This window comes from Artibeus jamaicensis, unplaced genomic scaffold (genome assembly GCF_021234435.1).
Source record: "Artibeus jamaicensis isolate MK-2021 breed Jamaican fruit bat unplaced genomic scaffold, CSHL_Jam_final contig_387, whole genome shotgun sequence".
In the NCBI taxonomy this organism is placed as follows: Eukaryota; Metazoa; Chordata; class Mammalia; order Chiroptera; family Phyllostomidae; genus Artibeus; species Artibeus jamaicensis.
The window spans coordinates 17053548-17078840 of record NW_026521812.1 but is presented as its reverse complement, the minus strand read 5'-3'; the positions used below and the strand labels follow the sequence as shown (position 1 = coordinate 17078840).

At 41.7% G+C, this 25293-nt stretch overlaps 1 protein-coding gene across 3 annotated transcripts in view; it reads left to right on the top strand.

Annotated features, from left to right (window-relative positions):
- Nucleotides 1–11076: 11076 nt before the first annotated feature.
- NT5DC1 (5'-nucleotidase domain containing 1) overlaps nucleotides 11077–25293 on the top strand; it is a 118059-nt gene continuing 103842 nt past the window's right edge. For all 3 annotated transcript variants that reach the window (XM_037158086.2, XM_037158085.2, XM_037158087.2), the window contains exons 1-5: nucleotides 11077–11263; nucleotides 17156–17247; nucleotides 19550–19621; nucleotides 21762–21868; nucleotides 23461–23540. In XM_037158086.2, coding sequence (XP_037013981.2) covers nucleotides 11171–11263; nucleotides 17156–17247; nucleotides 19550–19621; nucleotides 21762–21868; nucleotides 23461–23540 — 444 coding nt within the window. In that variant the 5' untranslated portion in view covers nucleotides 11077–11170. The remainder of the gene's footprint in view (nucleotides 11264–17155; nucleotides 17248–19549; nucleotides 19622–21761; nucleotides 21869–23460; nucleotides 23541–25293) is intronic.

Sequence of the window (25293 nt, the reverse complement as noted above, 5' to 3'; positions counted from 1 at the left end):
TGTGAGAACCATTGCTCCACAGCAACAGGAGGTGAGGGAGAGTACCTAAGTGTTATGCTAGTCAGTAGTGGGTATTTTTCCGGACAGACAGAAGCTTGGTCAGCACTTCAGGGTGGGATTGGTAATAGTTTGACAAGAGGAAAACACAAAATAAAATTGTCTAGGACAGCAATATAATGGATGCACCAGTACAGTAAAGTATGATTGCCAAGTGGCAGTAAGTACTCCCTGAACTTAAGGTACAATTGTATTTTCTTCAGCCAGGATCAGCTGCTTAGGTATAAATACAAAAAAAAAAAAAAAAGAGCTGGATTTAACCTTTATATCTGTTAGCTATTGCTGCATAACAATTAACCCCCAAACTCAATGGCTTAAAACAGTATTTATTATTCAGGAATCTAGGGTAAACTGGGTAAGCCTTGCTGATCTGAACCCAGCTTGGCTGATCATGGCTTGGCTCATACATGGTCTGACATCAGTTCATGGGTCAGTGGAAACTAATTCCCTTTAAATGGTCTTGTTCACGTATCTGGTAGTTTACTGACTATAGGCTGGGATGACTGGAGTGACTGAGGTAATCACGCAGCAGGTTGCCCTGGCTAATTCACATTGCAGTAGCAAGGTGCCCAAGAAGAGAGTGCAGTCTCTCAAGACCTCCTGTGACTTAGACCAGAACTGGGAAAATATCTTCCGCTGCATGGTCTTAGCCAAAACAAGTCACAAGGCTAGACCCAAATCAAGGAGTAGAGAAATATTCCTAACAGGAAGGGTAGCAGAGTCATGGTGCAGGGGGCATGGGTACCGGCAAAGGAAAAAACATGGGTGTTTTTGAAACCTACCACTACCGAGGTTGTGATTTTTTTGTAAAAGTGTGAAGAGGTGAAAAAGAAAGATAGAAATTAAGGATGTGTCAATTAGGTGATTATAATGAGTACTTGACAAATACTCAGCTGAGCAGAAAGAAGCGAAGACATCATGGCAGTGGAGGACAGTGGGAAGGAGGCGGCGGTCATTGGACTGCAGAGGTCAGTGAATGCGAAGCATTGGCAGAGCCGAAAGCCTCGGTGACAAGAGCACGGTAAGAGAGAAAGTAAAGGGCTTGAGCGACTAGGGTATGGGAAATTAAAAATCAATAAAGAAGTGGAAATGAAAAATTACAATGAGGTAGAAGTTAACATCTTCAAAGATTCAGAAATGTTGAAGGAGGACTGAGGTAGGTTGGTAAATATACATATAAATGTGTATATATGAATATAAATATATATGTATATATGTATATACCAATATATGTGTGTGTATATATATATTTTGTATGTTAGGATTGCTTTGTAAGGACATTCATTCAACTTACAGCAGTTCCTACTAGGGAGAGAAATGATAATGTGTTGAGTAACGGTGAAAGGAAATTTTCACTTTCACTTTATTTGCTTGGTTTTTTTGTTTGTATTTCCACAGCACATACGTATTATACATAAATGTCTTCAGGCTAAAGAAAAAAACTCAAATAGAAAAATGAAATAGAGCTTTAAAAAGAGGCCGAAGTGGCTGACTTCTTGTCATACAGATCTGGATTTGAATTTCATGTGTGAAATAAGTATGCTCTTATCTACTTCTGTGTGTCATGATGATTAAGTGAGGGCATTATTCAATGTTCTTCACACAATGCCTGACACATGGAAGAACCTCAACAGTGTTTGCTACTCCTCCACTCACTCACAAGTCCCCCACCCACACACAAACGCACTGGGTGGGTGTGTGCCAAACACACACGGCAAAGGGGGAGGCAGGACAGGGGAGGACACGTGTGGACCCAGAGAGTCCATAGCACCTGTGACTCTCCGTAAAGTGAGCTCGTCTCTGGAAATGAAAAGGAAGAAAGATAAAAGGAGAAAATTGACCTGTTGTTCATATTGCCTACAGGGCTAATTTCCAGAAAAGACTAATAATAATAAATTATGTATATATTGACACTTTCAGTAGCAAGCCATAGCAGCAATTATTCAACCATTCTCATTAACAACTGTTTACTTGTCCAGATGACATTTTAAAAATATAGCTTTAAAAGCAAGAACAAATTGCAGCAGATAAAAACTACTTTTCAAGGGCCAACAATCTTAATAAAGAGAGTTTAGCGGGCAGTATTATCTCAATATAGGCAGAATCTAATGATGGAAAGGAAGAGAATTCTTTGAACCTCAGAATAAAATATGTAAACCAACCTTTCTAAAATAAGTACTTTTTCTACATCATATACTATTAGCAACTAAGTGTTACTGGGTAAGTTAATTCCTAGGTCCCCAAAGTGTTTGCTTAGGCCATTTTTACCCTGTGATTTCTTATACAGCCTGCATGAGAGCTCTTGGTGTGGGTAGTGAAGAGTTTATTGAAGGTCAAATAAAGAATTAGTGCCTGACACACTTATACTGGTATTTGACAGAACTAAAAATGAATGGTTGTCAGAACACTGCCTGAATTTGTGGCTCCACGTAATTAAACTCTCATTATAAGTCTGTGAAATGTAAGAACAAGGGATTCACAGTATCATTGAAATGCAGTGCCTCTTGCCTCCAAGTAAAAGCTTCCTTACACCCATTAAAGAGTTCACGATGGATGAAGATAGACACTGGGAATGGAAATTGAATCATTTAGTCACTCATTTACTTATTCAATGAACATTATGTGCCAGGTTGTACTAGGTACTAAGATATGAATGTGAACAAGACATAGTCCCTAGACTGAAACAACTTACCACCAGTACAGAAGCTTGATATAAAAAGAAATAACTAATAAAACAACCAAACAAAAAGATATCTCCAGCTCCCTGCACCTAGGTGAAATACTTAATCTTTCTTCCAAAGGTAATATGTGAGATAGTTTGCATGAGATAGTTTCTATTTCTTTAAATAGAAATTAGGAAATGACGGGGGTATAATGGTTAATTTTATGTGCTGGGTTGACTGGTCACAGGGTGTCCAGACAGCTGGTAAAACATTATTTATGGGTGTGTCCTCAGGGTATTTCTGGAAGAGATTAGCATTTGAATCACTAAACTGAATAAAGAAGATTACCTTTACCAATGCAGGTGGGCATCATCCAAGCAATTGTGAACCTGAATACAACAAAAAGATAGAGGAAGGACAAGTTCATTCTCTGCTTGACGTAGAGCATCCACCCTCTCCTGCCCTCACACATCAGGGATCATGGTTCTTGGGCCTTCAGACTCATACTGAATTATCCCACCAGTTTTCCTCATTTTCCAGCTTACAGATGACAGATTATAGGATTTCTCAGCCTCCATACTTGCATGAGCCAATTCCTAAAATAATCTATATATCTATATCTGTGTCTATATCTATACCTATATCTCTTACCTTTCTATTTATCTGTCCATATCTCTTATTGGTTTTGTTTCTCTGGAGAATCCTGACTGATGCAAGAGAAAAGAACATTTTGGGTAGGGCACTCAGCATAAGTTGAAAAAGCCATGCCAGACTAGATGTACTACATTGTAATCATCAGATTTTGTGTCATCTTCCTCTCTGAACCGAAGGCCCCTCGTGGGAAGGCACCGTTTTGTCTACGTCTGTATTCTGGTGTCTAGCATAATGCCTGGCAGTGGCAGGCTCTCAATAAACATTTGCTAAATCAAACCAAGAAGCCAAGAGTTTACTACCATGAACAAAAAGGTCTGATAGTATTTCAACCAACCAAGTGTCCAGACCATTCTTGGTTATATTTGTGCTAAGATATTGAACAGCTTTACCCTGTGGGCCTTAGACGAGCCTCAGAGCTTCGCAAGCCCAGTCTGCCCCACCTTCCAGACTAGCTTCTTCTGTATGCACTAGCGTGCAAAATAAACATTACCATTTTCTACATGAGCCATGATGGGAACAAACTTGGAAATCACTGGAATAAAACATCTGTGGTGGTTTCCATCAAGTTTTACTACTTTGCATTAGGACAGAGAATACACAGAGTAGATCACAGATGGAATAGAAAGAGAATGTTCTGCCTTCAACAATGGATTGAAGACAGAATGACCAACAGATGCAGACACCATCCCGGGATATATTCATTTCCACTGAAGCTAATGAGCTTTTAGAAGAGGAGCTGCTGTACCAGATATCTCCGGTAACCTGTTTCACAACCCCCTTAGCCCAGCTCTGATTTCAGCCTCAACCCACACTTGGTGGTTTTCCTGTGAGCTCACAGGAACAGTGCCCCACCTCCACGGAGCTCTGAGAGGCCTTCTCTGGGGCTGTAGGAGCTCCGGGGGTGTGTGGGTTAACTGTCAACTATGAGAGAACAGGAGTCAACAGATAAATACTGTCTTTCCTTCTTCTGGTGGACAATTCTGGGAAAGACCCTCAGGGTTTCATGGAACATCCCCATGGAATTGAGGCACTATTGCCTGCACCAGTGACCTTAGTGTTGCCTTTTGTATTGTTATCAGTTTTTACTCTCTTCTACTTCATTGCTGATTTCTGAGATTACCTCCAAATAAACCACCTGCAGCCAAGCCTTTGTCTCAGGCTCTGCTTTTAGGATAAAGCAACATTGAGAAAGATGCAATGCTTAAATCAAAGTAACCTTGAGTAAGTATACATTTTTGCCAACAGTGATAAGGAAAGAGACATGAGAACTCAACATACCCACACATGCTGGTGTGGCACAAGAACTATAAAAACAGCAAAATCTGAAAGAAGAAGAAGCTTGACATAGGAGCATTATCTTAGCACTAAAAAAAGTTTCCAGTGACTTCTTAAGGGCAAGGGTAATTACTGGACATTGACTGTGTAACATATTTTTTTCATTTTTTGGCCATTTGTGTGGGTCCCTGAGAAAGGGTCCCCACACCCTATCCCACTGCAACGTTAAATCCCCACCCGATAAGCAAAAGCCCCTCCACATGAACTTGGTGGTCCAAAAGCAGAGAAAATTTGGTCCTGATTCCCATTTGGAATTGAGAGTTCTGCCAAACTCTCAAAGAAGAGAGTTGACAGAGTGTCCATATATGACAATATGGGACAATCACAAGAAAAGGAACAGTGGTCACATGTAGACTGAGAGAGTCTGAGGTAGCCACCTTCCCTTCCCCTATCAGGATATACTCCTATACTCTCCTTTTCTGGAAGTTTCCTGTGTAGGTTTCCTGGGGCTGCTCAAGAGAGGTGTGGATTGGCTGAGTGTGGACTGGCAAACCTGAGATGGTCCCAAGGTCTGGGTGAAAACCAAGGACTTTTCTGACGTCTCAGTAATTGGAGGTGTTTCAGAGTTCATGCAGCAGGGACTTGCCAACAGTGTGGCTGTGTGGCCAGAGGCAACCAAAGGCCGACAGAGACGGTTTAGCTGAGGAAAAGCAGTCATATAGATGCCATTAACAACAGACCTTCAGGAGTCTCCCCCCTCCGGACTCCTTGACATCATGGTAACCCTTCTGCAATTTAGAATTTAGAATCCCCACACTCCCAGGATGGCCAAGGCAAAGGGAAGTATGGTGACGTGACTGTCACGATGACAGTGAGCCCTGGTTAGTGTAGCTCAGTTGTTTGGCATAGTCCTGCAAACCAAAAAGCTCATTGGTTCGGTTCCCAGTTAGAGCGTATGCCTGGGTTAGAGGTTTGGTCCTGGTCGGGGAGGGGGGGTGCCCATGGAAGGCTGCCACACACTGCACATGATAGTGAGTTTAAACTAGAACTAGGTGAATGTAGCTTGAGTTCACCCACATTTGATTTCCAACTTAACAGATGTTAAATCAAGATTCCCCATCATATACTGTTAAAGTTGATTATTTGCACCTAACTCCAAAACTTAGTTAAATTTCAATAATTACAATGTCATTTGAGATCTTTTGAATTGCAATTCAGCCATTTCATGCTTTAGCTTCAAGAGGAACTCACTTCACAATTTAAATATTTAGGTCTTTATTCAGACATAATCTTAATAAGATATTTCCTACCAGAAGACTCCCTTCGTATGCTCCCTCTCCACCAAAAATAAACACACACACAAAAAAAAACCCACAGAAAAATTCTAAGTAGGCTTATTTATTTGTGGCAAGAGCAGAAATGGAAATAAGAAAATAATGTGATTTTTAGTTTTGAAATTTGAGGATTTTAAGATTACTGGAGAAATCAAATAAAAACATATTCCTAATGCAGAACTACTGCCATCTTAAGGCCACAGCTGAGTATTACAAGTTAGCTTTTGGTTCAATTTAGGTAAATGGCTAGTATTTAATATTTAAATGATGTAGAGATTAATTTTTAGGCATTTGTATATGTCATCTTTTTCATATTTTTGAATAAAGTTTATTGTACCTTCTTAAACAAATTATATAATCCAGAGAAGATGTGTATATTGGCTGATATGATATAAAAGATTGAACATTGCAATCTAGAAAAAGCAGATTTTAATCTACTGAAAAATAATCAGGCCATTTTCCCCAACCCCAAAATAACAATTTAGTAAATAACATTTACAATATAAGTGTTAACATGCAATATTATAAATCCACAAAAGAACATTTACTGAGTTATTTTGTTTTTTAATTTATTTATTGTATTTTTTTCCATTACCATTTAGTGGCCTTACACTGCCTTCCCCCCAGCAGTCACCATACTATTGCCCATGTCCGTGAGTCCTTTTTCCTTTTTGCTCCATCCTTCCACTCCCTAACCCCTCCCCCACTTGGCTGTCATCCTGCTGTCCATCCGTGAGCCCGTGCCCATTTTCCTTGATAGTTCAGCTTATTCATTAGATTCCACATATTAGTGAAATCACATAGTATTTGTCCTTCTCTAACTGGCTTATTTCACTTAGCATAATGTTCTCCAGGTCCATCTATAGTGTCACAAAGGATAAAAATTTCTTCCTTTTTATAGCTGAGTAGTATCCCGCTGTGTAAATGTCCCATAGTTGTTTCATCTACTCATTTACTGATGGACACTTGGGCTGCTTCTAATCTTGGTGATTATAAACAGGCCTACAATGAACATAAGGGTGTTTCTGTTCTCCAGAATTAGTGTTTTGGGTTCCTTTGGTTATATTCCCAGAAGTGAGAATGCTGGGTAAAAGAGAGATACATTTTTCATTTTTTGAGGAAATTCCATACTGCTCTCCACAGTGGCTACCCCAGCCTGCATTCCCACCAACAGTGCACAAGGGTCCCCTTCTCCACACCCTTGCCAGCACTTCTTGTTTGTTGATTTATCAATGACGGCCATTCTGACAGTTGTGAGGTGATATCTCATTGTGGCTTTAATTTGCATTTCTCTGATGATTAGTGACATTGAGCATCCTTTCAAGTGTCTATTGGCCCTCTGTATGTCCTCTTTGGGGAGGTGTCCATTCAGGTCCTTTGGCCATTTTTTTAATTGGGTTGTTTGAAGAGGGTTTTGGTTTTTGAGTTTTTTGGTGTAGAGTTTTCTAAGTTCTTATAAATTTTGGATATTGCTGAGTTATTTTACAGTCAAAAATGTAAGCTTGCTGTTCATAAAATTATTATTTAGGTAAATAACAAATTAGGTAAAAGGTATACCTAAAGCTAAAGTTGCTAAATTATAGTATTATATTTATTAAAATATAGGTCAGTTTTAAGAATAAAATTCAATTCTAGAAAATCAGCAGTAAACATCATTACTTCTTATTTCTGAGCATTTCTAAATTATTTCATGACTTTCTAACTATAAGAAAAAACAGTATATGGAAAAAATCCTAAAACTAGCAGCATGACATTAATATTACATATAAGTAAAAGTACCAAAATACTAAAATACCAGCAAATAACTTAGTCCAAAGTTTCTGTCATTTGGGGAGCTGTCAAAGGGCAAGTATTATCTGCTACATTTGTTACAACAACACTGACCAGGGTCAAATCTTTTTACTGACCATATTGGTCTGCTCAGACCGCCTTAACAAATACCACAAACTGGGTGGCTTCAACAACAGAACATTATTTTCTCCCCCTTCTGGAGTTTAGAAGTGCATGATCATGGTGTCGTGAAAATTGGTGTCTGCTAAAACTCTCTCCTGGGCTCACGGACCGCACCTTCTCCCTGCAGCCTCACACGGCCTTTCCTGTGCACATGGGTCTGTCCGCGGTCTCTTCCTCTTCCGGTCTCTTCTGGCTTTATAAAATTAGCGCCCCACTCTTACCGCCTTAGTTAACCATACTTACCTCCTGAAACTCCCTCTTTCCAAATAGACACGTGGGGTCTACAGCCACACCACCCTATCTCATATGATCTCAGAAGCTAAGCAGGGTCGGGCCTGGTTAGTACTTGGATGGGAGACCAAATATGGACACATGGGGGGCTTAGGCCTTCAACATATGGATTGGGGGGAACACATGGCTCCATCCCTCTCAACATTTCTCCAACCTCCCACCTTTGCCAACCATCAGCTTGTTCTCTGTATCTGAGGGTCTGTTCTGTTTTTTCATTTATTCGTCAGTTTTGTTTTTTAGATTCCACATATAAGTGAGTTCGTGCAGTAGACATAGATATATAGACCACATCTTTAGCCACTCATCTACCAATAAACGTGTTGGCTATTGTTAAGTAATGCTACAAGGAACACAAGAGCGCATATACTTTTCAAATTAGTGTACTTGTTTTCTTTGGATAAATACCCAGAAGTGGAATTGCTGGGTGTATGGCATCTCTATTTTTAATTTTGTGAGTAATCTCCATACTGTTTTCTGTAATGGCTGCACCAATTTATATCCCCGCCAACAGTGCACAAGGGTTCATTTTCTCCACATCCTCACCAGCACTGGTTGTTTGTTGATTCATCCATGATGGCCATTATGACAGGTGTGGTGGTGTCTCATCGTGGTTTTTAATTTGCATCTCTCTGATTAGCGGTGTTGAGCATCTTCTCATGCGCCTATTGACCATCTGTCTGTCCTCTTTGGGAAAATGTCTGTTCAGGTCTTCTGTCCATTTTTTAATTGGATTGTTTAGGGGTTTTATTTTTGTTTTGTTTTGTTTTTTGGGGGTTAAGTTGTACAAGTTCCAGTATGTAATATATCACTCAAAGAAACAGAAATTAATTGGCATCCGAGCAGAACAATGAACTTCTGGTCAATAATGGGAGAGCTGTGGTACTTTATCAGTAAATGTGATAAAGTACAGAGGAAAAAAGGAAATATCTTTAGTTGAAAACAGCCTTATGACAGAAAGTGAATGTTTGTGATTAAATCCAGGGTTATGTAGGGACTAGGGGAAGGGAGGGTAGCCATCTCACGTGTTCTTAGGGGGGTTAGATGGAGATTTGAGGTACTTACTGACCAGGAAAGGTGAGTGGAGCTCAAGGAGGAGTAAGATATTTCAGGATGATGACATTTGATTATTTGCTAAATTGTCCCACAAAGTGTGAATGTCATTGACTCTAGCGCAAGAGTTCTCTGGATATGAGGAATAAGAAATATCACAGTTGTTACATGGCAAGTAGGCATAACTGTCCGTGACCGCATCCAGGTCCGTCAGCCAAGTCCAATCCCAGGACCGCTTAAGTCATCAAAAACAATCCTTTGCACGCTTCCCTCTCACAGTGAAAGCAATTGTACATTTACATTACTAAGTGAAATCCCTAACATGCCTACTTCGATCATAAAATAAGATATCCTCAAGGAGGCTCAGGGCCTTCAATGTGAAGTCTACCTGGAAATTTGACCTTGGCAGGCACTCTACCGCAGAGAGCCCAGAGGAGTGCTAAGGTCAATGCCATGGCTAACAGATTCATGAATAGGAAATCGGAACCAGCTAGAAATAATGTAGCCTTTTCTATTTTTATTCACAAACATTAAAGACATGGTTGTTGGGCTCTTATGAGTGAACAGCTGGATCTTCTTGAGGATTCTTTCCTATTCCTGCTCCAAAGAGATTTGTTTGGGGCTTTTAAGAGTTATAATGGAACAAGTTATCAATTTATTCCAATAGGCCCACTAGATATCATGTGTCCTACCAGATTGAACTATTTATTGCACCAAATTAATCCCTTGATTGGTCTATGAGCCTCACAAGGGCTAGTATTTCCAAGAGTTAAACATAATTCTAACCAATTACATTTTTATTATATCATGACTATTCATTTTTTCCATTGGACAAAGAGTTCCTTTAAATTTAAAACAGAAGCAACACAATAATAGATTTATGTTTTCTTTAGTAGGGAGATTGTATTTTCTCTTTTAAATGATTTTAAGTCCTAGCCCTTCATACTCAGAGGTTTTCAGAGAGAATTAAATGCCCCAAGCATTCATCGCATGTAATGGATTGACTTTTCTCCTGTGCATATAAAATGATACTAGTTACACACAGTCCTAGAGAATGGAGAAAATTGTCGCTCAAATCTTTAAAACCTTAAAACCTTCTATTTGCATAAAGTTCTCTCTGCCGCAGTATATCCCATGAAGTTTCTGGTTTCCTTTCATAAAAATATTCTTCATTACAATAAAGAATAGGATAATCAAATAAAAACACCAATATTGGTTTCCTTAATCAATGTCATGTTCTAAGGCGCTCCAGGGAGTGAAATGTGAAAGGTGTTCCTTTTACTACTTAGGAATATACTTACAAATTTACTATGGAATATAAAGTTTTTGATTCAACACATAGTCTCGTGAGCGAGAAAAATCTTCCAAATCCTAGGCTCGAATGGTCAGAGGAACAATAATAGATAAAAGTGTCACCACAGTCTTACATTACAGGGTCAGGTCTAACTTTACAATTTTCTCGTTTCCCGGGCGCCTTCAAAACGAAGCGAAGCCCTGGTTAATTTCGCGGCAACAGCTACGAGCCAACAGGGCTCAGCCGCGCCCTCAGTTCCCCCAAGTAGTGGCTCAGCTCCAGGTCGCATCCCGCTTTGGGGAATCCCGGGGTCAGGAGACCACTAGCAGAATCAACCAGGTGAATGACCATGACCGCAAACTGACCCGGCACAGAAGTGGGAAAGCGTGACACGTGAAGGGCGGGGAGAAGCGAGCCCAGGGGCGGTGCTCCGGGGCGCGGGAAGTGCGAAAGGCTGCCACGCCACCTCCAGGGGGCGGGCGCAGCCCCGCCCCACCCCGCCCTCCCCGCCGGGTCCGGTCCGGTCCCCACAGGTCCCGCCGGTGCGCTCTTCGCACTCTCCCTTCCCGTAGGCGCTCGCCGTGGCTCCCAGCACAACCATGGCTCAGCACTTCTCCCTGGCCGCCTGCGACGTGGTCGGCTTCGACCTGGACCACACTCTGTGTCGCTACAACCTGCCCGAGAGCGCCCTGGTGAGTGGCGCGGGATGTCCGGGGCGCGCCGTTTGCTCTCCTACCGGCTCGGGTTGGAGTTTCCTCCCGGCTTAGGCGGCAGCGAGCACTGCCGGGGCCTGCAGTCTTTGCGCAGAAGTCGGCCTCCCACGGCGAGGTGGGCAGACAGTGTGCATCTTCGGTTCCCGTCCCGTGCGTTGGACACGGACTTATTGAGACCGACCAGAATGTCAAGTTTGAGAGTGGGTTACTCAAGAAAAGGGCAGGAGGAAGGACAAGATATTCAAGATCATGCCGGGGAAGTGGTTCTTAAGGCACAGGAAGGGCGGAGCTAGAGCTGTCCATTGCGGATCCCAGGCCTTGGAACTTCTCTGCAAGTCTTTCGGGGCAAGCAGTGCTCCTCCACAGCCACCAGGTTAAGGGCCTGTGTTTTCCTTGGCAGCATTTTTCCTCTTGCTTGTCCATGTGACCACCTGTCAATTTTTAAACAGCTAAGGCAGGGAAAGATTGTGAACTGTATTGGAAGGAACACTAGCCAAAAAGCCATTTAAGATATCTTAGCCCTAGTTTTGCCTTTTACCAAAAGAAGAAAATACCGTTTTCTCCATGCACCTTGAATAAGTTTAATCCTAACAACAGCCGACAAAGTTTGGGTCTCTCCTGTGCTTTGGAAGGAGGGGAAAATGGAGTGTGTACGATGCCACACCTGTACCCTCAAGTGAATTGTTCTCCTCCTCCCCTCATTCCTTTGGTTTCACAAGCAAACATTGTGAAAAAATAGCAGATTTAAATTTTTTCCTTGTCAAAGATCTATGCATCCAAACAGAAAAGAGTGATTATGAGCACAGTGGTCAAAGTGAGGAGGCCACAGCCAGTCTGCCTCGCTTATGGCACCAGCCCCCCCCTCGGTTACTAGTGCTATGACCTTGGGCAAATCACTTAACCCTTCTCTGTTCTCAGTTTTCCCACTTGTAAAGTGGGGCTAATAATTGGATTTACTTCAAAAGGTTGTTACAAGGATTAGACAGGTAATAGATGTATGTATAATGCTTAGAGCAGTGTTTGGCTGGTGCAGTATGTATAATGCTTAGAGCAGTGTTTGGCTGGTGCAGTATGTATAATGCTTAGAGCAGTGTTTGGCTGGTGCAGTATGTATAATGCTTAGAGCAGTGTTTGGCTGGTGCAGTATGTATAATGCTTAGAGCAATGTTTGGCTGATGCAAGTACTCTGTTTGTTTGTTTTGCATGGTTGCCACCCCAAACATTTTGAAGCCTTGTGTTTACAAGCGTTGCTCTAAGGCCCTGGGTGCAGACAGCCCCAGGCTCATTATGGTGAGGGCAGTGCTCCCCTCAGCAGTTGAGGTGCCCAATCAGAGATCAAAAAAGTGTCGGAATCACTCATTTGCTATGCAGAGAAGCTAAGAAAATGAGTGTACTGTCCCTGCTCATGTACTTTTCTGCTTTCCTGTTGTACAAGTGTTTCCTCAGGTGTACTGAGAGTTAAGAAGGCTTTTCTTCTTGATCCTCTGGCCACTGCTTCCTCTAGGTCTTTGATTCTTTTTGTTTTTCCCCCCTCTGTGTCTTTAAAATCCCCTCCTGGCTCACGTTTTCTGCATCTCCTCTAGTCACCTTCATTTCGAAGAAATATTGTTAAAAACCACTGTCATATCAGAGCCAAATTTAAGCATGTGTAAGCATAAGATTTCAGAATACAAGATCCTTGAAGACAAGAATTCTTGAGTACAAGCCTCAATATGTGTGCTGTGTAAAAGTTGAAAACAGTAACCTGTTGTGCTTTGGATCCGATTTGGTTTATAAATCTTTTAAGTACCTGCAGTGTCCTGAGCACCTTAATAGAGTTGGGGACACAGAGACAACACACAGGCCTTCAGATGGCCGTGGATTGGACTGAGTTGCTGAAATGTTAGTTCGGGTCCCCTGTGATGAGGGCTGTACCGCCTGGACCTTGCAGCTGACTCTTTGTTACCTGTGCCTTGGGCCCTCCTCCCTTCCTCACACTGACTTCTCATATGTCAGTTCTCGTCTTAAACAGCGAGGCCTTTGTGCGGCCTTTCTTAGCCCCCTAAACTTTACCCTTCCTCCTCTACCCCACCTCCAGTTTTCCATAAAACCCTTAATTTCTCACAATCCTTACACACGGTACAGTAAACGGAAAATGTGTTACATATTTCTGTTTACTTCTTGTAGTATCCCAGACCCTGGAGCCGGGACTCCTTGACAGGATCGTGTCTGGCCATTTATTGTGTGTTCTGTGTGCCCGGCAAATAGCGGGCCTGATAAATAATTGTAGGATGAATACATAGATAATAGGTATTTTAATAACTGAATGTGGCACTTAGAGCCACTATTCTAAAAGCATTCTGCTTAGAACAGAGTTGATTCATACCTCAGCCCTGTGATTAGATGTTATTATCATCACAGTTGCTGTTTGGTGGTGAGGAAAAGCAAGGCTCAGAAAGGACAAGGGGTTTATCCAGGGTCAACCAGAAAGCAATGTGGCTTGTTGGTTACTGACCCCGCTGCCATGCTTTTTGTGTCCTGCAACCTCAGAGGAGAGGCTGGGGTGAGTAAAGCAAGGGCAGAGTGTTGTGCAGATATGGAGCTGGGCGTGTCCCCTCCCCTGGTGCTCAGGGAGGGCGCGGGTGACCTAGAAGAGACACCTGTGCTCTCCTGTGGTTGCAGACTGAGAAGTATATGGAGCCAGGCAGTTAACCTAAGTTCGAGAGTGGGAGAGGGGTTGGTGGCAGCTGGGAGAACATGTGCCTCTTTTGCAGGCACAGCCATGCTCCACTCCTGCCCGACTTTGCCATGAGTGATGCCTCAGTCTTGCCAGACTTAATTCTTTTAAGAAAAATTAGAAACCTAAACTTGTATAAGAAGTCTTTCAATTTTTAAATGTTAGCTCATGTTCAAACAGCAGTATTTTGGCAAAGAAAGATACAGGATGCCCAGTTAAATTTGAATTTCAAATAACAAAAACATTTTTAGTATATATATGTCCCAAATATGGCACGGGATGTGCTTATGTTGAAAAAGTATTTGTTGTTTATCTGAAAATCAAATTTAGCCAGGTATTTCATAATTTTGTCTGGCATCTTGAGTTAGGAACCAAACATACTTCGGACTCTGCGTATAGCCAGCAGGACACCTATTTGCAGCCACCGTGGAGTGCACACTGTTCCTCAGGTGACACCGTCAGGGAGTCTGGCAGCTGAGCCAGGAGATGAAGGAGGCTGGCAGTGGAGGTCCTGTGCCGTGCAGGCGTCTCAGGAGATTCGGCATCATGGAAGGAAAAACTTCAGGAACTGAGGCCTTGGGACTAGAATGGGGCATTCAAAGGCACAGAGTCCCCTGCTTTTCTCAGCCCCCATGTCCTCTGCTTCTTGTTGCACGCTGACCCCATTCTCTCCTGTTACAGAAGTGTCTCCTGCTGGAGGGAAGAAACACAGCTGTGGACAGCCCCCTTGGCAGCCCTTCTAGAAAGGGCTCCTTTGTCTCAAGAAGGAACCTGACCCCATTGGAGTCATAGGCCCAAGTCTTAATCAGTATTGCCCAGGGGGTGAAAAACTCCGGTTGTCCAAAACCGAGTAAAAGTGTGTTGACCAGAGGCAGGTCTATAATGTACAGTAACCATCACTAACTGGAAACTGGCCAAGGTGGGAGTATTTGTACCACAGAAATGGTCAAAGGCTACAAGTGAAGGCCCTTTTTTAAAACCAGCACGTGACCGATAATATTAGCAATACTTACATAGAATTTACTTGTGTGCCAGACATAGCTCTAAGCTCTTTATATCTGTTAATCTCATGACTCCGGCTCCTTGCTGGCTGGAGTGTGTGTGTGTGTGTGTGTGTGTGTGTGTGTTATTGTCCCTAGAATGTTGCACTTCAGAACAACTCAGCACATTTTGATTGATTTTATAAATGATTGAGTAAAAATCTATATAACATATAAATTAGTAGTGTACAGACATCTCTGGGCTTCAGGAATCCTGCAGGGGCCCCATCTGGGCTTCCTACTGTCCAGATTGGAGTTTCTGGTAGTTTTAAGAACCATCACTGTAGTTCTGAATCACCAGCAGGTTTGAGAACTGCTGATACATAACGTTGATGTAATGTGCGTCTGTGACAATTGACTTGGATCAAAGTTCTTTGCATTGCACGGGAGTGCAATTGTAGTGACTTTAATTAGCCTTGTGGCACAGAGCAACTGCGTTTGACCAGGGGCCTTTCTTTGCTTTCTCCACACTCATCTCCTAACACTCATACCCTAGGCCCCTCCCCTTTGAACTCACCCAGCCAATTGCTGCTCTTGCAGGTGTCAGTGTGAACAGCACCACCTCAGGGACGCCTTCTCCCACTCCTTTGGCTGTGTCTATACCTGCTTCCCCCTTGTGCCATCCCACACTTTCTTGTCTGGGTTTAGAAGGGTCAGGTTGCTCAGCGTGCCCTCTCAGACACTGCTAAGTCTGACCCAAGACCACGGTTCTGCCTCAGGTTCAAGTGCATGCAATACAGGCCTAAGAACACTCTCTCAGGGAGAATGGGGTGGAGCAGATGTAGACGGTCATCTCCCTTTCGCCTGCTTTTTGTTCGGCATGCACAGTTATTTAAACATTGAGCCAGCTCTTTACAAACGAAACAAAACAGATACTTCACTCAAAAAGCTGGGATTTTGTTGTTGAGAAATCAGATCTGTCAGCAAATCAGCAAAGCATTAATCTTTGTGCTTGCTTCCCTTCCATTGTCCTTTTTCCTCAGTTTTTCTTGAGGTGGAAAAATAAGAGATATTTTCTGTATCTGATGGAGGCCGCATGGCTCCTCCTTTGGATCACCTGCCTGGTGCCCATGTATATTTCTCTTTAAGACTCCTTTGTGGCAATGACAAAACTGAAACAAGTAACCAGTCTGATGCCCTATATTCAAGGGGAAATAATCCATGGATTGCAGTGTCTAAGCAGCAGTGGACCACTCCCCCAGAGGACTTGGGCAAGAGTGAGTTTTTTTTTTAAGATTTTATTTATTTATCTTTAGAGGGGAAGGGAAGAAGATAGGGAGAGAAGTGTCCATGTATGGTTGCCTCTTGTGTGTCCCCTGCTGGGAACTGGCCTGCAACCCAGGCATGTGCCCTGACTGGGAATCGAACCATGATACTCTGGTTCAAAGGCCCGCGCTCAATCCACTGAGCTACACCAGCCAGGACAAGAGTGAGTTTTATAGAGCATTAGAAGAGGCAACGCTGAAAGAGAACGTGATTGGCTAGGAGGTCAGGGATTTCTCAGAAGGCTGGCAGTTCCTTCCAACCCCAGGGAAAGGTGAGCTAAACCTGAGTTGGAGGATTGTGAGTGGTAATGGTAGGTTCCTTGACAGATGTTCTCCTGAAGCTGATTTGGCCTCACATTTGTGGCCTGGGCTGGGCCCAAGGGCGGCCTCCATTCTGTGGGGCCCGATGTCTGAATGAACTTACCACCTGAGGTGGGAACTTTCTACCAAGGACAGATCAAGGATAGATGTAATGTTAAAGCAGTCAGTAGGTTTATCATCTTGGTCATGTGTTAAATAAGTTTACAAAGCTTTACCACGTCTTAATGATCTCCAGACCATTAGAATTCAGGAGTAAGATGAATAATTACCCTTGGTTGTAAAATTGTAGACTGATGATAGCATAATTTGGGAGAATTAAAAAAGCACTACAGGTACCTGGGGCTCGGCTTGCAGAGGTGGTTAAATCGTTTGTGAAGGGGATTGAACTGAAAAGCTGTATTATTGCAGGTCTTGCCTCCCCCACCTGCCCCATGACTGGTTCCATCAGGTCTTCATGTCTGTGCAATTAAGTATGAATAGTGAGTTTTATATCTAACCTCTCATTTCCCTTTCCTCGTATCTACTACAGCTCATTTATAATAGCTTTGCAGAGTTCCTGGTCAAAGAGAAAGGATATGACAAAGAGTTGCTCACTGTGACTCCGGAGGACTGGGATTTCTGGTAGGTTCTTGTTTTTTAAAGTCTGTATTTTCCTTTTGATTTTTAATTGTTGCTGGTAAAATTTTAATGCTTTCTCTTCTGCAAAGGCAGAAAGTGAAATTGAGTCAAAGGACAAAAATGCCTTCTCTATGAAAAGTTTTATGTTTAATGATTTAAAGTCCTTTTGAGCTCTGGCCTGGTGGCTCGGGTGGAGCGTCATCCTGTGGCCAGAGGTTGTGGGTTTGACCCTCTGGTGGGGCACGCGCCAGAGGCAGCTGATGGATCCATGTCTCTCTCTCACATTGATCTCTCTCTCTCTCTCCCTCCCCTGCTTTCCCCATCCCTCTCCTTCCCCAGTCTGCCCCCTTCCTCTCTCAAAAATCAATTAATAACTTTGAATGAAAGTTTAAAACAAAAAAGCCTCTGTACGTTTAGACTTCGTTAATTAAACACGACAACAAACTCAGAGGATATGTGACCACCTTGGACACCTGCTTGAGTCTGTTGTTATTAAGAGTCTCCGAGGTTATAAGAACTCTCTAAAATTTCCATCTTTTGAAAAGTTTTGTTTTATTGCCCTTCAAATACAGAAGTCATCATGTTTTGAATGAGTATCTGAATTCGGACCTTTGGGTCTTTGTCATTTGGATAGACTTTCCTGTGTCTAAGGCTCTTCCTAGCATTTCCTTCAGGGTTAGGATTCTCAACTTCCCACGGCTCCCTTTGTCTTTCTTCTTCATTTAAATAACAAAACCAAACAAAATTCTGTTAAGCTACCGTAAATTGTTCAGTTGAAAATTAATAGTACAGCTTCCTGTTAAAGGTGAGATCATACGGTATTTGTCTTTCAACACCTGGCCTATTTCACTCAGCATAATGCTTTCCGGTTCCATTCATGCTGTTGCAAAGGGTAGTAGCTCCTTCTTTCTCTCTGCAGCATAGAATTCCATTGTGTATATGTACCACAATTTTTTGATCCATTAATTTACTGACGGGCACCTAGGTTGTTTCCAACTCTTGGCTATTGTAAATTGTGCTACTATGAACATTGTGGTGCATAGGTTCTTTAACAGGAAGCTAAACAACAAAACAAACAAGCAAGCAGAATAAAAACAAAGACACTGAAATAGAGAACGAGGGGACAGTGACCAGAGGGGAGAGGGAAGGGAATTTAATGGGGAAAAGGGGGAGGAATTTGGAGGAACAAATATGAAGGACACAGGGATGAGAACTAAAGGGGGTGGAAATGGGAGGGAGGTGGGGAGCACGGGGCGGGGGGGCTGGGATGGGAGAAATAGACAAAAAACTGTACTTGAAAAATAACTAAATAAAATAAAAATTTTAAAAAAAGAAAAATAACTAAAAATTATTTTTAAAAAAAGAAAGAAAATTAATAGTAATACTAAATCACTTGAAAAATACGTGCAGAAATAATTCTAGAGCAACAATATTCATCTGTTATGCATTCCTTCAGTGTTTGGTGAATGCCTTTTGGTTTATCCCTTTTGTGAAATGAAGAAACATTTTACTACGGGAAACTGCTGACTCTGGAAGTTTTACTGTGGACCAAAGTAAATAATGTTCCTAAAGTACCTTGTCATTTTTGTTTAATTCTCTTGGTATTTGGTGGCCATCATACCTCCTTGCTTTTCTTATTTATAATAATGAATCTGCATCCATTTTTCTCCCCACATCCCACAGGTCTTTTAGAGTGAAGAACCTAAAACTTCATATATTTGCCTTTCTTTTAGTTGTTTTCAATAATGTTCCTTACCCAGAGGGCTAGTTTTATAACCTGGCCTAAACTGAGGCAAATTTTAATGAGTAAGAAAAAACTGGCTAACATCTTAACTTGCAGAATATAAGTGTGCGTTAGTCAAGGGAAAACATTTTCACCTCTTAACAGAGACATGAAATGATGTTCGTTTTGGTCTCTGAGTTTTTTATATCTCTTCGTAAAAGCTTAAGGATTTTAGAAAAGAAACATGCTGTTCTTCCTTTGCTCACATAACAGTTTTCTTTGTGTACTTGCTCCAGGTGATATTTAATTTTAGAGGTCTTAGATTTTTTTTCCCAATCCTTTTCTACTGTTGTTCGAATGTAGTTGTCTCCATTTTCCCACCCCCCACCACCCCCACCCCGCCTTACCTCCCACCCTCAATCCTGCCCTCCTGTTCTTGGATATTCTTAACTGATTGATTAACATATCACTCGCCTGAGTGGGAAACTGCCCTTTTCCCATTGCGACTGTTGGAAGATATAGGTTATTTCTTGATTTAGGTAAATATATGAATTGATTGGTAACCACCCATTTCTATTTTAGTTGCAAGGGCTTGGCACTGGATCTGGAAGAGGGGAACTTCATTAAACTTGCAGATAATGGCACCGTTCTCAGGTAATAAAATTTAGTTGTAAAGTCAAAATTTCACTCTTTTCAAGACACTTCATTACTTTACAGCAGTTCATTGTTAAGGCATGGTTAAATAAGATTATTATTTCAGTCTATCAGATGACAGACTCTCTGTGTGCCTGCAAGTCTTTGAATCCTTTGGACATTTAAATACAAATCTTAAGCATTAGGCTTAAACATCTAGTTTCTTTAAATTTAGCACGTCAGAACTATTTGCAGGAAATACAATAGAATGTTAATAATTTGTTTCCTGCCGTTGGCCACCTCTACTGCAAAAGAGCCTTGGAATAGCATTGTGTTAGGTGGGTGTGCAGCTACCTGGGGTAAAATCAGAATGCTTTTTGTTAAGGCAGAAGGAGAGAATGGATGCTGGCTTGGAAGTTGGTGGTCCATGCACACCTCTCTCCATTTATGCAAACTTGCCCCCATCGTGCAGGATTCATGTTGTGTCCCGTCTCCTTCTGGAAGTTTTTTTAGACTCTTCAAGTCGTCTTCAGTCTCTCTTGAACTCAGTGCTGACTCTCTTTCCTTCCCTCCTCTCAGGGTGAGTCCAGCCCTTTGAGGGTTGGTAAAAGTAGGGCAAGCAATGGAGAAGCAGCTGCTGCCGCTGCTCTCAGTCTTACAGAGAGCCTCACAGAGTGAGCATCTATTTTTCCCCCCAGAACTGATAGTACAGGCAAGTAAACATGGCCACACAGCTGTGCGATTTATTATTTATACTAATTGCGCAAGGAGAGGAGGATCAGAGCAGGTTCCTTCTAACACACACTCTCCCCTTTGATACATCATTCCTTTTGGCACAGTATAAACTCATGCTCTCCCCCAGAGCTTCCCCTAAGATGTAGCTAGCTACAGCTGTTGGTGTGGTATTCACTTGCATGTTTTTCCCTGGGCAAAAAGAGGGAGAGTGTATGTATGCATAAATATATATACTCCTACACACATAGTGCAGCTTTGACCGTGACCTTTAACTCTGCTGTCGTATTACAAGGCACTTATCTATCTTAAATCCTGGGTTAAAGGATGGAAAGCATTCCGCAGTTGTGCTTCTTTCTTTCATTGTTATGTCTGTCTCCCCTTCTCCCAACACTCCTCCTGCAAGGTCTGACCCTCTCCATTCAAGCCCTAGCTAACGTGCAGTTTCTCCTGAATTTATTAGCTTATATTATCTCCTTGATGCCTGCTTTCATCAAATACACTAGCTTCCTCATCTGATCATATCTCCCACTCAGAGTCCCTCCATCTCTCCATATCACTTTCTAAGGCATTAACCTCCTCATGAAAAGGAGAATGTTTGCGATTTTCCTCCATTTGCCCTTTTTAATTTCATTTCTTTTTTTCTTTCATTTGCTTTGCTATGACAATGTAGCACCACAGGAAAAATGATGGTGCTGGCTAGCATGATCATGTCTCATAAACTACATAAAACACCAGCTGTTTCTCTATTGGCTAAGAGTCCTTAATCAGGACCAACTGATGCAAGAACAATATTGTGAGTGCAGAAAGTAGCTACACCCTCTCTTGCTATTCTGAGTTTTGTCACATTCATCTCGCTGTCATCCTTTGTGTTTCTAGCCACAGCATGTTATTGAACGGGCAGGTTGCTTGCCCATCTTCACAGTCTCCTGTGCCCATGAGCTGGCCACCCCCAGGGGCCTCCCACCTCTCCTGCAGATCTGGCACCGCTCACACGCTAACTCTGCTACCTCCCGCTCTTGCTCTCCTGCTCCCAGACCCAGTGCACACAGTGGATTTTTAATTCTTCCAGTTAGGTTAATCTTCATAGTTACACTACAGCTTCTGAGGAAAGGGTGCTGTCATGCTCCTTCCAGAGAGATGATAGTTTATCGTTTCTACCATAGAGGTCCAGCACAGTGACCACAATGTGGACCTCCGAGTGAGCTGCTCCTCCTGATCACTTGCGAGGTGGTGGATGAAATGGAGGAAGAGCTAGAGCTGTCAAGGAAAACGCTGTATAGATTCCTAAATGGCAAAGGCATCCCATTGAAAACAGAAACAAAGAAAACTTTTGTTAATTTTAGGGGGGATCAACAATAGCAAGGCTGGAGGAAGCGGGGTTCAAGGGCGCCATTGCTGAGCAGTGTGCCTCGTCTCCCAAAACCAGGGCAAGCCACGGCACAAGGATGATGGCCCCCGAGGAGCTGGCCAGGGAGTATGGCAGGAAGGAGTGGAGGTACTTCATGTCCGACGCCGGGATGGCGTGCCGCTCAGGTATGGCCCACGCAGTAGCACTGCCGTCCCCTCCCCTTCTGTCCTGGACTCGGGACCTGCTGCATGAGGACGTGAAGAAGGCCCCTCTTGCATCCTGCCGGGTTTATTAGAATAGGGTATATTTTTCTTCCACGTGTGTCTGATTTCTCTTCGGCATTTGGTTCTTTTTAATTAAGGTTTTCTTGATACTCCTTCTGGGAGGAAAAGACTAGCATTTAGGAATAAGACCTTCCTTGGTCATTTGCATTTTTATCAGTTACAGGCTCAATCCTCATTTAATTTCTCCTTATACTGTTATCACCTACTGCTCCTATTTCCTGGAATTCCCGTCTGTACTGCCAGTTTTAGTATCTTTTCCCTTCAGCTTTCTTTTTCTTTATTTGAATGACTTTACACATTTTTTTTTAGTCTTTAAAGAGCTTCCCCATGGGTACACATGAAAATAGTTTTCAAAAATTATATACAGACATGGATGTGCATAGAGTAACAAGGAACAATTGAAATATATTGTTATAAATGAACCTTATTAAAAGTTATAATTATCGGGGGGGTTCTAATTTTTCTTGCCATTTTCCCATACACTACATGGTTTTGAAAAGTATCTGTTCTGCTTTAGAGAATGTAATGACCTGGAAATAGTTGGAGTTCCTCCTTGCCATGATTGTGTTTCCTTTGTTTGTTACATTTGCTGTCTTCTGAGAGTTTTGTTTTTGTAGAGAGATGAAAATGTCAGGAAGTATGAGCACTCTTGATAAAGTAAGTTGATAGGAAATACTAGACTTCCCATTGGGGTTAGATTTAGAATGCTTTCGCACATCCCAACTTAAAATAACCAGCAGAAGTTAAATGTGTGGACAGCCTTTCACTCAGTGAGGATAGAGAGCTGTTGTCTCTCTAGAAGTAGGTGGTTGTAAATAACTCAGAAAAGCTAGGCACCCAGCTACATTTCTGATATCCATTCAGAAACAAGGAGCGTTTTAGAGAACAAAGTATTCCCCAGCTAGGAAAAGAACATTCACCCAGTCTGACCCAGCTGTTTCCAACTACTCCACCCCTTCTCCAATAAACATCAGCAGCTCCCTGCTGGTGCTGAATTTATCCAGGATCATCTGAGATTGGCCTTGAAGGTTATCTACTCTTAACTGGGCCGGTCAGGGAACTGCTTCCATTGCAGTGCCCAGGGGTCAGGCAGTGAGATAACAGAGGCCTGTGGTGGGCAGTGCTTCATGGAACTCCACTTTTGGGTTGTTTCTTTTGAAATTCAGTGACATTAATAACATAAACTGTGGCTTCTTCCTAATCCATTTTATATTTGGGATATAGTCCCTTTCGGGTCTAAAAATATAACTTAAATATTTTTTGATAAAATGCTTAATTTATGCATATCAAATTCTAACTTTCTTGAAGCACCCTCATAGCTTAAACCTTTGAGAGATGATAGCCTGTTAATGGAGCCATTCTGAACTGAAATGGAGGCTCCTTTAAATTTACTGCACCAAGATCTTGTGTTTCTTCAGCTAGATTTCTGTGTATGCCCCATAAATGTGGCATTAATTTGTTCCCAGTTTAAATTTTTGTTCTTTTTTTTTTAGGAAAATACTATATTTATGATAACTACTTTGACCTGCCAGGAGCCCTTCTGTGTGCCAAGGTGGTGGATTTCTTAACAAAGGTGAAAACTTTAATTTTTTTAGAAAGCTGTGATATACATACTTAGTCATAAATCAGAGCTCTTAATTATACGTGTCTTTTGAATGGAGGTTTTCCTCGGTTTCTTCTTTGTGATCTCAGAAGTGACTGAGGAAGGAAAACAGAATTTGGCCAAAATGTTTTGGAAAATTAAATAAGCAGTGACCACTTTTTCCCTCAAGGATAATACACCTCTTTTCCAGCAGGGGGTGCAAAAGTCTAGAGAAAAATACAGACCTTGGCATCTGTGTAAATTCTTAATTACGCAGGTTGTGGTTGGTCAACAGGCCACAGGCACAAGTCTTTAGTAGATTTATCTTTGCCTTAAGCAAGCCCTGCTATTTGTTTCTGTGCCTTTGAAGTAAACTACAACCACCCTCGAGAGAGCCCATAATCCTGTGAACTCTCCTGCAATCTGATCCCTGTCTTGCTTTCTCCCACCCCAGGTAGTCTTCCTTCTTTCCTCCATAATTTCAGATGCATAACGAAGCTGCAAAGCCGTATTCTGCAGGGCTTTTTCGATCTTGTTCCCCTGCATCTGTCACCAGTTTCACTCAAATTATAAAATTTTCTCATCAACATTATCTTCATGTTTGAACATTCCTACATTAACATCTTTATCTTCAAGTCTTCAATGTGGCTTTAATTCTGCATTTTCCACTAATTGGTCCCATGTCCCAGCAAAAAAAAAAAAAAAAACGTCGTGCCTGGTCCCTGCCTCTGTTTTCTGTGCCTCAAATACATACACCCATTTAAAATTCCATGTTTTGAAGGTTGGGTCAGAAACAATGTGCCTAAACCTCTATTTGCCTCTTCAGAAAATGTAGTCCAGTTATAAAATAGAAGCTCACTGCTTTCAAATAAAGCAAAGGAATAGAAGTGCTTTCAACTTGTAGAATTGTCACTGAAAAAACTACAAAGAGAAAATATGCAAAATTATTGATGTCAGTTCAATAAATGCATACTTTTTAAAGCAAAAACCCCTTGCATCTGCTAAAAATATTTGCTTTGTGAATAGAATAAAAAAGTAATAATTAAGAAAGTCTACATGAGTTTAAGCATTCTAAGTAATGTAAAACCAAAAAATGAGATGAAATTTTTAAATCCATCATTTTGAGTATAATTTAATGCATGTGTATTTTATTGTACTGTGTATCAAAATTAGATTTCTAGTCATGCGGAGTTTAAGACCTATGAACATAGCTGGTTTTACGTCAGAATCCCTTTTTACATGTTATCTTTTAAAATCACAATGATCATGTTTATAATAAAACATAGGTAATGTTTTTTTTCTACTCAGAATTATAGTCCTGTATTTATTAAAATTTCGGGGGAGCGATAGTTCTGGTATGTTTGTAGAAATTATTATTGACATGAGATAAAGTCAGTTTCTCATTTTATAGTGACTACTAGCAAATTTATCAGTCCTTACATATTTCAGAATTTTTGTAATAGGTAACAACAACTAGTAGTTAGTTTTTGTTTAGATGGAAATACTGCTTAATATTCCCAAGGAAGCAAAGGGCTGTAGGGTTGTGTGTTTTAATAGAATGCTCATTTGCTTTCTGGTTTTTAAAAAAAACTCAGTAAAAATGGTTTACATTTTGGATTTGGAACATGCTTCATGCCTCCTCTAGAGACTTGCTACTCTTTTATACCAAAATTCAGGTAAGTGTGTCCTGCGTTCTAAAGTAACAAGCTTTTCAGACTTGGAAGGTTGCAGGCCTCTTGGCTGT